The sequence below is a fragment of the Eubalaena glacialis genome, chromosome 13, assembly GCF_028564815.1.
Source record: "Eubalaena glacialis isolate mEubGla1 chromosome 13, mEubGla1.1.hap2.+ XY, whole genome shotgun sequence".
In the NCBI taxonomy this organism is placed as follows: Eukaryota; Metazoa; Chordata; class Mammalia; order Artiodactyla; family Balaenidae; genus Eubalaena; species Eubalaena glacialis.
In genome coordinates, this window is record NC_083728.1 from 22,272,727 (window position 1) to 22,288,852 (window position 16,126).

Genomic DNA, 16,126 nt, shown 5'->3' on the forward strand with positions numbered 1-16,126 from the left:
ATACCAGACTGCTTCTGACAATATTTAGAGTTAGCAGTATCTATGCTAATGGAGAACAGGACTAACGTCAATTATTCAGTCCACAGATAATCTAGAACAGTACTGTCCAATAGAACTTTCTGTGATGATGGAACTGTTCTCTATCTGTTCTGTCCAATACGGTAACTACATGTGGCTAGTGCAGCTGAGGAACTGAATTTTTTATTTTTATTTAAATAGCCACATGTAGCTAGCTAGTGACTGCCATGTTGGACAGAGCAGGTCTAGAAACTTTCTTTTAACCTTTTAATTGTATGAGGTGGTTTGAATTTCTCTACTTCCCTTTCACCCTTTTGGGTGTCTGTTGGAGGTGTTACCCACCATTAAAATGGCAAAGTTTTGGACTATAAGAAAGAGAATCCCTCCACTGGATAGTCAATCTTCGAATGAAAAAAAAAAATATATATATATATATATGTATATATATATATATATATATGAGCTATATACATGAGTTCCTTTTATCCAAAGAGCATACCTCCAGTATTTATTTCAGTACTTCTAATAGCCACCAAAGTAGGTGGAAAGGTCGCTGACCTCATTTTGTCAGCTGAAAAAGCTAAGACCATGTAAGAAAGTTTCTCAAGGAAGGTGACTGAACAGGGACGGTCCTCTGCCCTGTAGCTGATACCACTTCCAGTGTTCATTCATTCATTCATGAACGTTCACATGCAGTGTACATGTTGTTTTATTCATTCATTCAGTAAAGATTACCTGCCATATGTTAGACACTGCTAAGTAATCAGGATTCAGCAGTGAACAAGATGAATAAACTCAAGGAGCTTTCCTGCTACTGCAAGAGAGTAACAGGACAGTAGCAGAGTGGTCAGGGGACTTGATCATGGCACCTCCTCCCTGAGGAAACGGCATTAGAGCTGAGACCTGAAGGCTGAGAAGGGCCCATCAGTACATATGGAGCTGTCACATCCTTTTTATGGTTTTTAAGAACATTCAGGCAAAGGGAACAGCAGGTGCAAAGGCCTGGAGGGAAGAAAGGGCTTGGGGTCTTTGGAGAATGGAGAAGAGATCATTGTGGAGACAGTGACACAAGATGAAATTGGAAGGATGGGTGAGGATGAATCCCACGGGGCCTTGTAGACCAAGGGAAGGAGTGGGGGTTGTATTTTGCAACCACTCAGAAGCCTGTGTGCTGGACTAGTCACTGGGATGGCAATGGTGACCAAGGAGAACATGGAAACACTCCTAAGACTGGCTTACTGCTTATAGGTTTTAGACTACGAGTGGCTTCCATGGCCCAAATATACCCCAGGCTTCCACCCTTAGTGTTTTGAGGAACTCTACTACATGTCAGTTTGAGTTTTAAAAAATATATTAACAAAAGGCCTATTAAATATATCCTTTCAGGAGATATCTCCATTTGGGCCATGAAAATTGAATTGCCTTGGATTGCCAGTGTCTTTGGTCATCTGTAAAGAGGAATCCTGTGTAGCACCTTTTCTCTAAATTGCAGAGAGGAAAATGAGGATGGTTAAGCTTGACTTGAGAGCATCCTAGGAAAAGCAGCAAAAGTGGGGATAGCTTTTCTGAAAGTTTTGAAATAACCCAGACTACACTTGCATTTTGAATGGTAAGCAGTACTGTGGAGAGTGGATCAGTCCCACACAAATCAAAGTAGCACTGTCTGCTGGCGTTTCCTCTTGTCATTCGAATTGTCTAACTGATGGTCACTCTTTTAAGATGGGAGTGGAAGTGTGGTCTCAGAGAAATTCCAAAAGGTTTTAAAAGAACCCAGTATGTCTTTTAGGAAATTGAGTTACCACATACACAGTGTTTCACAGGCATTGACTAAAAAAGCATTAGGTTCCGCAGTGAAGGCAAGAACCATCAGTTAAATTACTGCTTAGCACCAACTACTGATTCACTGATTATTCATAACAAGAAAAAAATTGGGTAGCTTTGAAAATGAGAAAGCATCCATACCACATACCTCAGCACTCGGAGATCGTGCCACATCCACACATACAAGGCCGTGTTTTGCTGGCCACATAATGTTCTATTGTGTGGCTGTACCATGATTTAAGCAGTCCTTTCTTGGTGGACATTTTGGTTGCTTCCAGTCTTTTGCCCCCTCCACCCCCAAAATGCTGCAGTGTACTCTCTGTAGGTCATTTTGGACATGTCTGAGTATACCAGTAGAGTATATTCCTAAGACAGTTGCTGGCTTAGAGGGTATTACATTTAAATCTGTGATAGAGAAAGAGTTTCAAATTGCTCCGTAAAGAGGTTGCACCAATTTAAACTCCCATCAGCAATGTAAGAGAGCGCCAATTTTGCCACTCCCTCACCCACGCTGTATATTACCTAGCTTTTTGATCTTTGCTAATCCAGTAGGAGAAAAAGTGCACCTTATTATAGTTTAATTTGCATTAAGAGTGAGGTCGAGCTGCTTTTCATATGTTTAAAAGCCATTTGTGAGCAAAGACTTCTTAATGTCTGGCACTAGCCTTAAATCTAGAAAATAATCTTTGCAGCCTGTCAATTTTCTCAGTGTAAATGCTGGGCCCTGGCTTTAACCCATTGGGAATGCAGTCCCTCAGAGTACATTAAGGACAGATTTATGTCTGGGCACTGAAGAAATGGCATAATCGATCCCTTCATGTAGGAACCTCCAGGTACTGGACCGAAGGCTCTCTCGTCCAGCATTTGCTCTCTGCTGCTCCCAGTTGCCTGGCCCTGGCATAGCCCATCTGCTGTTGCTGTGGCTCTGTGCAGATGCTCCTTGATAGAAAAGAGATTAGCAGGTGCTAAAGGTCATCAGAGACTTCTCCCCTGCTGTCTGCAAAAGGAGGGCAAAAATTCAGGCCATAGGGTTTTCTTGTTGATTCATTCTTTAAGTATTAAGAGCCTTTTTTGAAATGAAGCCCTGGGGGACCCCGGTATACAAAAAGAGTTCAAATTAGAGCAGGGCTGGTGAAAGAAGGCATAGAAACCCTGTTCCCACCCTTTAAACTGCTGTCTCTGGGTGCCCTCCCTGTTGTGACCCTGAGACATTTCTGCAGAGCCCTAGGGCTCCTCAAGACACAGTTTGAAAACCACTGGTTCTGTAACGTTTAAGGCTTATTCTGCAGTGACACGTCAGAAGTATTGGAGCATCACTAAAAAAGGAAAAGCTTTGGAGAGAAAATGCCAGCCTTCTGAAGCATTTTATATCAAATACCTATGTGAGACTGTGTCCGTTCTCAAGGCTCTGCAGAGCCTCTCTTCCGCTAATGAGCAGTGTATCCTGCACTCAGAATTTTGTCACTGGTAGCTTTCCTCCAGTCTAGCATATTTATTCATTCAGCATATATTTTGAGCACCCACTCCATGCTGGGCATATTGGCTTTCCAGTGGTGATCAATGGAACACAGTGTCTAATGGGAGATTCAGACACTAAACAATACATACAAAGTAAATACAGTAATTACAAATTACTGATGAGTTGAAAGAAAAGAACATGGTGCTGTATAAAAGACCTAAGTTAGATTGGCGGGGCGGGGGCGGTCAAGGGATAGCTTTACTAGGCAACGTATGTTTGTATTGAAACATGAAAAGTGATTTGGAATTAACCAGATGTTACATAGGAGGTTAAAGTATTCCAGATAGTAAGAACAGCATGTGCAAAGGTTCTAAGGCAGGAGGATACCTGGCGCATTGGAGGAACCAGAAGATGGTCGGTGAACAGGCAGCCGGGAGTGGTTAGCAGAGGAGGTTGGAGAGACAGGTAGGGACTGGATCCTGTGGGCACCATGCAGGCCATGGCAGAGAGCTTATTCTACTTAGAAAGTACTAATGCCTGTTGTCAATGACCAAGGTGATCATTATAACACTTTATTTATAGCCCAGTGGTTCCCAGACACAGGTCATCTCGGGCAACTCCAAGAGCAAAGTGTAGGGGAAGAGGGAAGTCATTTGAGCCAAAGACCAGCAAGTCTTGAGAAAGGACTTGAGAATACCACAACAGCCGAAGACATTGAACAGTTTGTGCTGAACTACCTCAAGGAAAAGGATGTAGCAGATGGAAATGTCTCGGATTTTGATAATGAAGAAGGTAACTATTATTTATTTTGGCCTCAGCTGTTTTTTACTTTTGGAAGCAGATTATTGTAAAAACAATGAAACATCATGATAGGAAGTTTGGAAATAAGAAAGGTCAAATAACCCTGCCATGCTAACATAAGCATTCTCACTTTGTTTGTAGTCTTTTTCCATCCTTTTCTATTGCAAACCTGTTTTTGTTTGGTTGCAGCCACAGTTTAAATGCATTATACCCTTTTTGCATTTAGTTATATAATAAGGAACTCTTCATGTTGCTATGGGGTTTTCATAATTAATGTTTTAATAGCTGCCACTAAGTATACATTCCCCTTGGGAAGTTTAGGTTGCTTCTAGCTTTTCACTCTAATAAACAGTGCTGCAGTGCATGATTCTATGCACGTGACCTTTTCCTTCTTTTTGCATATTTCTGTATAAATCTCAGAAGTGGGATTTCTAGGTCAAGGATATGAACATCATGTTATGCTTGCCAAATTGTCTTTCAGAAAGGTTGTGGCAATTTACACCTTCTCTTCTGCAGTTCAGGATTAATACTGGTTTCACCACAAGCTTGCCAACATTGACTATTACCAATTTTACTTCTTGCTAAATTAAAATGGTTCTCGTTATTTTACTTTGCATTTCTTTGATTGCTAGAAAGGTTGAACATCTTTCTATATGCATCTTTCCTAACAATTTTTTCTTATGCCCATTATCTTTTCATATGCTTTGTCCATTTATTTTATTTATTGGTAGGAGTAGATTCCAGTGTTTTTCTTACCAATTTATATGATAAAGGAGAAGGGAGTTCAGGCTAGTTGAAGCTCTGGCCTATTGTTTTATTCACAAGCTCAATCTGGAGCTTCAGGTCACGGAAGGATTAATAAATTATTAGAATCTCCTCTGCAAATATAAAATGCCAAGTCATAATGAGCTTGGTGGTCTCAGAACTATCCTAAATCAAACTGAGTCCCAAATTAGTTTGTTAGGTTGGAATAGAGCAGATTTCTTTCCTTTTTTTTTTTTTTTTTTTGGCACTGTACTCTGAGACTCTGGTGAACTGAAGCCAATACCTCCAGGATAACAGGAAATAGTAGTTCAATGCAACTAACTGCAACAAATTCCTTCTAAATAGCAGGGAAGCATCACAAGGCCCAAATAATGATTTGTGCAGAGTTGAGTTGTTATTCTCCCCAAGAACAGAATTTTCTAATCAGAAATCTATCAGGCTTTTTCTTCTCAGTTTTGTTTCTTGAGCCAACCCAATCCTTCTCGTAAACTGCAGCCCTTGCTCAAGCCTAGAAACCGTGAAGAAGAGGCATCTTGATCCCTCGTAATCCAGATTTGCCATTCTTGTTTGAAATTCTAGCATTGTCACTGAATCCATTCTTTCACGATTAGGATCTTCTGGTTCTAGTTGATGTTCGCTAGGAGCAGACTGAATGAATCAAATCTTTCTTCCAATAGCAAAAATCCACATCCCTCAGATAACATTTCGCAGTAGGTGAATTTCAAACAACAAATCCTCCTCTAGAAAGAAAAGCACAGCCTTATCATTCTTATAATTATCATTCATCAAGTACACACCACACACCTGGCATTATAAGGAATGTTTGGATTGATGTTGGTTTGACATGGGTTTTTTGTTTTAACCACAGTAAGAGCACCTTGTATATCTGAGGTCCCTTCCTCCAAGAAATCCAAGCATTCTACAAACGCATTTTCATTTATCTTTTCAGCGTCTGTTAGAGACAGGTGTGGACTCTACTGTAAGGTTCTGTTTTACCAGCAGAGGAAACTGAAATGGCAGAAAGTTAGGGGAGCAATGCTTAGCTCAGTGTAAATGAGCACAGCTGGTATTGAGGGTGTGGGGAGACTGGAGGCTATAAGCAGATAGAGGAAAACCTTCAGGGGAGGAATTTTGGCCAGGGTTTCATGCAACTCTCAAGTCTTTTTGTTGTTTTAATTTACAAACTTACACCTATCTCATGCAATGCAGCACTCCAGGCAATGAAAAAAATGATAATAGCTGGTGACATTCATCTCATTTAACTCTCTCAACAAGCAGATGAGGTATACATGCTTTATCCCTTTTTTTCAAATGAGGTGTTGTGGGATGAGAGGAGTTGCTAATAGATGTGGAGGCAAGACTTTGGTCCTCTGACCAAACCCCATCCCTGTATATTGCACCAGGCTGCCCTGGTGTTGTCCCTCATACCAAGATGTGTAAGGCTTCATCTTGGCCCTCAGAAGATCTTACAGGCTGGTAGAGAAGACAGACATGTACCCCCTGTAGTCAAAAGATAAACCAAAAGGAAAGGAAAGAGAGTAAAGGGCCAGAGGCCAGCCAGGAAACTGCCAGCCTTGGGGCTCCAAATTAGAACCTTGCCCTCTTATGTTTTTATTTTAAATATTTATTAATGGCAACTTAGAAAAGACTAAAGATATAGGGAAAAAATAAAAATCATCCGTTAACTCATGACCCCGTCTCTGTTAATATTTTGAACTTCCTCCTGTCTTTGTATAAAACTTTATATAATAGTGCTCACACTGTGTATGCAATTTCGTATCCTGCCTTTCTCTTTTTAACACAATGTTATTTCATAAGCATTATCCCTTGTCATTAAAGCCCTTGGTAAACGCAAATTTTCAGGCCCTCATAATGTGCCATTCATTGTACGGATATAACATGGTTTATATAACCGTACCCCCTTGAGTGGACATGGAAGGTTTTCCCCCAGTTTTTAGCTGTTACAGGTAATGCTTTGGTGAATATCTTGACTCATAGCTTGACCCAAATTTTACATGGTTTCCTTGGGATCAGTTGCTAGACATTTTCCCTTGTAAGTCTTACTCCTGATCTGAAGTTGGGAGATCAAGTTGGGGTGGGGCATCTCTCGTAAAACACTGCCCCCAGTTACGCTCTTTTTCCAGAGGAGCAGTCAGACCCTCCCGAAGTGGATGAGAATGACACTGATCCCAGTGTGCAGCCACCACTGCCAGTGCAGATCCAAATAGCCACGGACGTGATGGAGCGCTGCATCCACTTGATGTCAGACAAAAATCTGAAAATCCGCTTGAAGGTCAGTGTGCGGCCCTTTCCCTGCATTCACAGAGCTGCGGGACTGAGGTTTGGTCTGTTGGCAGTGACTACATGGATGAGCAAGGAGCCCCCCCCCCTTATCTCCCAGTGCATGTGCAGTGGCCAAGAGAAGGCATCAGGAGGAATTTATCTGTGGGATGCCAGTCTTACGTCTTTCTGTAACAGCCCAGAGGCCAAAAGGGATCTGAGTCCCCTTGGTAGAATTACAAACCACAAAGTTTTGAAGCGTTATTGCATCTCCAAGGGGGAAAAAGTCATATGATTTGGAAAGGATATCACTTTCTGAGCTGACTTAATGTGGGACACAGGTTTTAATATTTTGAAGTGGTCATTCATCCAAGCCTGATGCTAGCCCTTGTCTCTGTTTCTGTTTCCATTTTCATCCTAGGCCTGGCACCAACACTTTTCTTAATCTTACATCCTTGTTTGCTAGCAGTTTCCCAAGCAGCCTCCCCATCAGCAAAGACTTAAACTATACAGTAGTGACTCCGATAACAGGACAGTGGGGCGGGGTGGGCATGGGGGACACAGCTTTCAGAATCACCTGGGGGCAGATCTTACACCCAAAGGAAAGCACAGCCTGACCCATTCCTCCCTACCCCCAAACAGGAGTGAGAAACAGCCGCCTCCGTGCATTACTGATAGTGATGAGAGCACTTTGCCCTGGTCATGGGTGGTGGGCTGGGAAACCCTGACCCACAGATTACCTCACTCAGCATCTGGGTTTTGCGGAATTTATTTAGTCTTCCCAGAGAAACTTCTTAGCATTGTCGGTTTTTCCACTCAGGAGGCACTCTTCAGGAGCCTTTTGTTGGTGGTGTCTGGCTGATACATTAGTAAAGTGTCTCCCCTCTTCTGGAGGCTTTGTAGCAGCGTATGTACACTGTAGCTATTGAGACCATCAGCACTGGAGTCGGATCTGCACACCCGAGTCCCAGTCCTGGCTCTGCCCCTCACTAGCCATGCCACCTGGAGTATGTCAGTTCACCTTTTTGAGCATCAGCTTCTTTATCTGTAAAGTGAAAATGATGGTACCTACCTCACTGGGTCATTGACTATAAATATAAAACAGTTAGCATCAGGCATGGCATATACACTCAATCACTTATTTGCTTATTCACTAAATGCTTATTGAGGACTGCTATAGGTCAGGCAGAGGGTATATAGAAGGAAACGAAGCAGACATGATCCCTGTCTTCATGGAACTTCCTGTCTCTCGAGGGGAAAGGGGTGATACACAAATACATATACGTGGAGGAAATGCTATGAAGGTAATAAGAAGGTTCTGTGATAGAAAATTCACCCAGGTAGTAAACACATTTTGGGAACCTACTCTACCGAACCCTGTTGAATAAGAGGGAGCTACATTCTGATTTAGACCAGTTGTCGGGTGATAATGTTTAAGTCGAGACTTAAAGGCTGAGAAGGAGCCAGCCCTGCAGGGGCAAACGGAAGGGGAAGAACATTCCAGGCAGAAGGGGAATGATTCACTAAAGTATGATGTAACTTATCCAGTTAGTGACAGAACTCAAATCCAAAGCCAGTCAGCGATACCAAAGCCATTTCCACCGTACTACTCTGCTCTCCTGAGGTTTCTCTTATTCCCCTGCCTCACTATTCAGCCCTCAAGGGCAGGGCCTGTTTTGTTCTTTGTTTCTGTTCCAGTAGTCATCAAATAAGGGTTTACTGCAGACCTCACTCTGTCTTCCTGACTCAGACGTGTACCTTCCCCTGCTCTGGGAAGGCTGGCCCATCTGTGTGGGAGGGAAGCCTGTACTTGGTTATCATGGTGACCACTGCCTGTGACACTGAGCAGGTTGTCTGTCTTCAGTGAGCTTTGAGACATGAGAGATCAGGAAACATATTCTCAGGGAAGGTAAAAACCCCAATTTACATCTAGTCTACCCCAGGCCTTTTCTTCTGAGATTGACCTGTGTCCCAGCTGCCTACTTGACCTCTCCATTTAAAGGTAACAGAACTTGATCTCACCCACCCTCCCGGCTTCCTCCTCCTCCTTTGTTCCTATCTCATTAAGCTGCACCTGCATCTATTCAGTTGCTAAGCCTGAACCCAAGCAGCTCTTTTTGATACCTCTCTTCATCTCCCCAGGAGCGAGTCCTGCAGCAATTTAAGCCATTTCGTCTCCAAAACAGATCTCAAACCCTTCACTTCTCTGCCTCGGCCACGACCATGTAGCCGCGTAACTCCCCGCCTCCCATGTGGACGTTTGCTGTGGCTCTCTCAAGGGCCTCCTCACTTCTTCTCACTCCCACTTCAAGTCCCTTCTCCACTCAGCAGCCAAAGTGACCTTTTAAAACCATGAATTGTATCATAGCACGTGCCTGAACATTTCCATGGCTCCCCACCGCATTTAGTACAAAATTAAAAAGTCTTAATGTGACGTCTTCGAGGTCCAGCCCCATCTTACCCCTCCTCTGTCATGCTTCACACTGCCCTGCTTTAGTTTTCTAAGCACTGCAAGCTCTCCCTCCTCTGGGTCTTCCTCGTTACTGTTTGCAGTTCTAGGAACACTCTTCCACTCTTGATGTGACTAGCTCCTCCTCATCCTTTATGCCTCCTTATAGAAGTCACTTCCTCAGAGAAGCCCTCCCAACAGTTTGTATGGTGTAGATCCCTCCCTTTAGTGTCTTTGCATTTCCCCCTTGACTTTCCTTCCTTGTACTTGTCACAATTGGTAATCATTCATCCCGTTATTTCGGTGTTATCTGAAGTCTTTCCCCAGTTGACCATAAGCCAAGGAAAGGAAACATAAATATTTTGTCCCTGTGTGCCCCCCACCCAGTACCTAGCCAGTGCTTGGCATGTAGTCAGGACTCGTAAATATTTCCTTGACTCATGAGTTTCTAAGTTTCATTCTTTTAAAATGGTGACTTGATCCCAGGTATTTGGTTTCAAGCCTTTACTATCTGCTGAGATAGTGTCCTCTTTTCTTGCAGGTTTTGGATGTGCTGGATCTATGTGTGGTTGTTCTGCAGTCCCACAAGAACCAGCTCCTTCCCTTGGCTCATCGGGCGTGGCCCTCACTCGTGCACCGACTCACAAATGATGACCCCCTGGCAGTGCTCAGAGCCTTCAAGGTACTGCACTGATGCCCCACCGCCATCAGTCATGGGGATGGATGGAAGTGAGCATGGAGCTCAGTGGTGTCTTTTGGCGGTAGTTCTCTTTTTATCCGATTGTGACCTACTATACCTTGAAGAAAGTATAGGCAAATAAGAAAAGCACAAAGAAGAAAATAAAGTCAGTTTCCTTTTGAATTTGAAGCAGAGAGAACTAGTAGATGAAAAGGGCCACCAGTATTCATTGAGCACCTCCTCTGTGCCAGGCAGCATGCTTGGCACTTCACACATGAGCTCATCTCTGTACAACAACCTTATAAGGAAGATACTAGTATCCCCATTTTTGACAGAAGAGGAAACAAGCCCAGAAAGTTAAGGAACTTTCTCAAGATCACACAGCTAGGAAGTGATAGTACCTGAATCTGAGTTCATGCCCATGTTCTGTGCACGGCACAAGAGTCAAGATGAAGACTGACTAGGTTCTAGCAATGGGCATCCTCTGTGCAGCTGAGCGACTCTGGGCAAAGCCCATGACCACCTATCCCACCTTTCTCATAGTGGTTGTCAAGGATAAAGTGGGGCTATTTGGTGAAATGCTTTGAAAAGTTAAAAGCCCTCTGTGTATGTAAGGTATTATTCTCCCTGACTTAGTTTGGCTTATATTAGCACACAGATTTTGGCTTATTTATTTATATCCTTCCTTGTTCTAAAAAGCACTTAAGGCAAGTTACAGAGATACATTTACCATAGCAAGCTAACATAAATTAGAAGTGGGTGAGCAAGATGAGGCAAAGAAAAAAGATGCGTAGGATATAGAATGAAGCCAGGAATGCAACTAATATACTTGGCTAAAGTATTTTGTTTCTGTAAGGTTCTTCAGCATATACTGGACCAAAATGCAAGCTTACATTTAAAACATATAAAATCGTTAATATTTTTTTCTAAAGCAAAATACACAAAATGACACACACACGCACAGGCACTTGTGGGCGTTGGGGGGAGAGGGAAGGAGGGAGGTCTTGCTAAATCACTCAGATGTGCCGTTTTCCTTTATGAAAATTAATAGGTTATCTGAAATGACAGCGAGTGTAGAAAAATGAAAACATATAAAGATACGTGCACTGTAACTGAGACTGCTTTTCCACTCCCAGACCCATTAGTGACCCTTGAGGTCCATAAGGCCTTGTGCAGTCCTGCTGAAGGCCCTGAAATAAGTGCCTTGTTCTCTACAAAGTCGGTAAATGTTCTCTGTCCTGGATATGCCTTGCTTACCAATTTTTTTTCTTAATTAATTTATTTAACTTATTTATTTTTGGCTGTGTTGGGTCTTCATTGCTGTGCGCAGGCTTTCTCTAGTTGCAGCGAGTGGAAGCTACTCATTGCTGTGGCTTCTCTTGTTGAGGAGCACAGGCTCTAGGCACGCGGGCTTCAGTAGTTGTGGCACGTGGGCTCAGTAGTTGTGGCTCACAGGCTGTAGAGCGCAGGCTCGGTAGTTGTGGCACACGGGCTTAGTCACTCCGTGGCATGTGGGATCTTCCCGGACTAGGGATCGAACCCGTGTCCCCTGCATTGGCAGGCGGATTCTTAACCATCGCACCACCAGGGAAGTCCCTTGCTTACCAATTTTTAAAGAAATTCTTATTATCCTGTATACTCAGTCTTGTGCAATGGAGCAAAACGTTTCAATATGTTCTGCTTGAGAAGGTTTAAAACAAGACATGCAAAGAGACTGCCTGTCGTGAAAGATGGAATGAGGGTGATGTACATAAGAGATTGTGCCGTGGAACAGAAGGAACTCTGACTCGGCTCTGCCCACTGGAGACCCTGCCCTGACCCAGCCAAGGACCTCAGCCAGCCACTGCCCTTTTCGATGCCTGCACGTGGCAGCAGCTGAGCTGGGCCTCAGCTACTGGGCCTGTTTATGTTTGTTCAGCTAGCTGGAGTTAAAAGCACAAGTCTTTCCTCAAGGGATGTTAGGAAGATTCAAGAGATGATCTATGTGAACTGCTTTAAGCTCTTTTTTTTTTTTAACAAAAAAGGGAGGGAAATCCAGGTATTAACCATACTATTCATCCAACCCAAGATTCCTTTGAATTATTCTCCATGTAATCTGTATTTATGGATAGAAGCAGCCATGCCTCGGGAGCAGAGACCTCCAAATTCATAACTGTCAGAATCACAAACCGTGGGCAAGGAATTAACAGCAATAATTCTATTTTTCTTTTTCAAGCAGAGACGTAGATGAAATTGAATTAGCAAACATTCTTTTAGCGCTCTCGCTGCCTTGGCAACGTTCAGTCACCGGGTTGGGGTCTGTTTCCACAGGTTTTGCGTACCCTGGGAGGCAAGTGTGGCGATTTTCTGAGGAGCCGGTTCTGCAAAGATGTCCTGCCAAAGCTGGCTGGCTCTTTAGTCAGCCAGGCTCCCGTCAGTGCCAGGGCTGGACCAGTTTACTTCCACACGCTGGCCTTCAAGTTGCAGCTGGCCGTCTTGCAGGGCCTGGGCCCCCTCTGTGAGAGACTGGACCTAGGTAGGTACCAGCCAGTCTCGCCTGGGCACACACACTGTACACTCTGTCTCACCCCCATCCTTGCCCTCCTCATTAGCCGTGCTCCTGTCATCTCCTGTCCTGTGCACATCCTTCCATCTCACTTTGGCCTCATTTATCCATTTACCTTGCTGTGTTTTGTGACTTAGGGATGGAGCACAGAGCCCACAGCATCTTGCCTAGCTGTTCCAGTTTCATCAGACAGCAGTTGGTTCCTGCTCATCCCCACTGAAGCCTGAGGGCCAACGCTTGTTTTGTTTTTCCTCTCTGCAGGTGAGGGTGACCTGAATAAAGTGGCTGATGCCTGCTTGATTTACCTCAGTGCCAAACAGCCCGTGAAATTACAAGAGGCTGCCAGGAGGTACGTCTGCTTGATCACCCGCATCTCTTTACGTTTGTCCTAAATTATAGATGATTTGCTAATGGGGAGCAGAGTTGAGGCATCTCTGTTCTTTTCTCTTCTCTCTCTTCTTGCCAGGTTAAGATGATTTCTTTAACTGTGCCAACATCTAGAGATGGTATTTTTACTGGACACATTTCTCTTTGAAAGTAACCTTTTCCGCTGCTGCAGCATCAGCAACAATTCCAAAGGGGCAAAAAGCAGAAAGGTGGTGTCTTGTAGGGGACAAAGCACTCTCCTGCTCAGAGGGTGATCGTCTTCTAGGCCCTACTCTTCTGGTGACCAGGTGACCCTGGCACCTCTCTCTCAGCTTCCTCATCCACAAGGTGAAAGCATTGGGTTATTGATCTAGCAAACCTTGGCTCCACAGAGCGTCTTAATGGGTGTCAGGTGCCGTGAACCCTCACAAATTGTATGCAGAATTGTGTGTGTGCAAGCAGACATGTGCGTATCTGTTTCTAGACAGATTCCACATCATTCATCCGATTATAATAGGAGTCTGTGAACCAAGAAACGTTCAAAACCACTGGACTAATGATTTAAAGGGCCTTTTCAACTCTGAAATTATGTGATTCTAATTTCTAAGAGTTTTGCTTATTAGAGAGTAGCTGTACCACCTCTAACAGGAGAAGCTATGTCTGGTTCCTAGAGTCCTAAAGGCTATTTATCAAAAGCTAAAACTCTGAGCACAGGAGCATTCCCCAGACTTGAGACCCAAAACGTACCCTGACCCCCTTTCCCCAGCTCTCCTTCTAGCCAGGATCAGCCTGTGCCCTGCAACTGCCATCCCTGGACATCTGCAGCTGGGGCGAAAGCCGGCCGGTCTGGCCTGGCACTGCCTGCCACTCTGGGCACTGCAGCTCCACCTCCCCGGGCAAAGAAACAGTCCTTCCCACTTCATCAGCTTCTGGAAACGTGTCCCTGATCTTCCTTGGTGGAGCAGGCGTCATCTTACTCCCTGAAGGGCTGAAAGGCTGCTCTGTCTGTGAAATGAGGAAAGCCAACTTGCTCCCTTATAAACCTTGCACTCTCTTGGAGCGATGGAAATATCTCTTTGAATTGATTTATTATCCTTTGCAGTTTTCTGCTCTTGATTTCCCCAGTTCCGTTTTTTCTTTCTGTCCCTTTCCTGTCACATCCCCTAGGCCCAGAATCCATCATGGTTTCTCAAGCACAGGGGTGCATGCCAAAGAGCTTCTTGTCCCTGGACAGTCTTATTCCTTAAAGAACCAACTTAGGATGAAAATAGTCCTCCTCCAGGCAGTGTTCCTGAAGCTAATTGTGCTATGATTTAAAAGACAACTCACAAACATGATGAATCCATCTTGAAGCAAATTCTTCTGGGTGCCTGTTACAGCCAAGAGTCCCAAAGATCTGGTTTTCTCATTCCCTGTCCCATTCTACTCTTCCTACACCTGCCCCATACCCATCCTTCAAGTTTAGACCCATCAAACAAGCTAATATTCACAATTCATTATCTTTTCATTTCTAATTTTCTTTATTTGCTACTGAAAGCAGTTAAACCCGAATTGGACCTTACTGACTCTTGAGTTGGAATTCCAGGTGCCTTGCGGGGAGGAGATTGCAGCCAGACGGCCTGACTGCGGCGCCTCTTTGTTCCACTTGAGGTTGAGTCAGATGACCTCCCTCTGACGGGCTGCGCGGGGAGGAAGTGCAAGGTTGACTGCTTTACATACACATCATCTGCAAACTTATTTTGAAGTCAGGGAAAAAAATATCTGTGTTGTCCTTGATCAGGAGCTGATTTGGCATCTTGATTCAGAAATTAATAAGCTCTCTAAATGGGAGAAGCCGTCTGAGACAATAGGAAATCTGGTCTCTTTGTGAGTCTCATTACAGAGCAAAGAGAGGGAGATGGGTGGGCCGATTAGTATGAAAACAGTCAGACCTCCGGGAACTAATGAATAAGGTCCCCTGAGTGAGACAGAGTTCCCAGCTCAGCAAATGGCCGCACATCCATCCGGTTGTTTGTCCTGAATTCTTCTCTTTCCATCACACCCCACATCCATTCCAGAAGTGAAGCCTGTCTACCTAACTTGTGAAATCTCTCTTCAAACTGCTTCTCTTCACCTCCAAGCTGCCAGGGCAGGCCAGGTCACCCTCATCTCTTACCTGATCCCCTGCAGGAGCCTCCACCCCAGCCCCCCGCTTCCACACGTGCCCTTCAGTGTTCCCCACACAGCTGTCAGTGACACCTCCACCCACTCAGGGGAGAAGAGAAGGCTGTGTGTTCTTTGCCAGGGCCCAAGGGGGAGATCTGTAGCCAGAGGGTTACAAAAACTCAAGCTTCAGCTCCATATTCAAAAGAACTAGTGAAAGCCAGAGCCGCCCAGAGACGCCCCAGCTCCCTCAGAAGTAGTGACTTTCCGACACTGGGCAGATGACCAGCTGGCTTTGGATCGGGCGGGGCTGGTGAGGAAACCTGTGAGGGCAGGTGGCTGCTCTGAGGCCTCCTGCAGTCTCAGAGAGGTGGATGAGCAGCTGTGTCTGTAGGTCTGGCAGGTGGCGGTGGGGACCTCTGCAGGGCAGCCTCCCTCACGTTGGAATGGAGGCAAACTCCGCAGCACCGTGAAAGTTCCTCTTTGTGTGCATTACAGTTGGATTTTTCCTTCCTCCTGTTTGCTTCTCCTGGCTCCAAAGAATGACCAAGCCTGTGTTTGCTTTTTTAATTTGTCATATTAAATAGAGCCTTTGTGGCAGGCTTTTACATCCAGGCTGTAAACTCTAGAAATGGAAATTGATCAGGGGGTGGTTGATATAACCAAGGCTGTAAATGCTAAGAACGGAGATGCCATTCCAGTTTAATGCTTTTATCTAGCAAATGTGCCTTGTAAGGAGGGACATAAATCTTGCAACTTGGTTGGGGGGGGGGGTGCGGCGGGTAAGAGCGAGGTATAATC

At 44.5% G+C, this 16,126-nt stretch overlaps 1 protein-coding gene across 3 annotated transcripts in view; it reads left to right on the top strand.

Annotated features, from left to right (window-relative positions):
* The window catches only part of TTI1 (TELO2 interacting protein 1), a 42,857-nt gene that overhangs the window by 17,258 nt on the left and 9,473 nt on the right, over nt 1-16,126 (top strand). For all 3 annotated transcript variants that reach the window (XM_061208414.1, XM_061208416.1, XM_061208415.1), the window contains 5 exons: nt 3,881-4,090; nt 7,009-7,157; nt 10,135-10,275; nt 12,583-12,787; nt 13,079-13,166. In XM_061208414.1, coding sequence (XP_061064397.1) covers nt 3,881-4,090; nt 7,009-7,157; nt 10,135-10,275; nt 12,583-12,787; nt 13,079-13,166 — 793 coding nt within the window. The remainder of the gene's footprint in view (nt 1-3,880; nt 4,091-7,008; nt 7,158-10,134; nt 10,276-12,582; nt 12,788-13,078; nt 13,167-16,126) is intronic.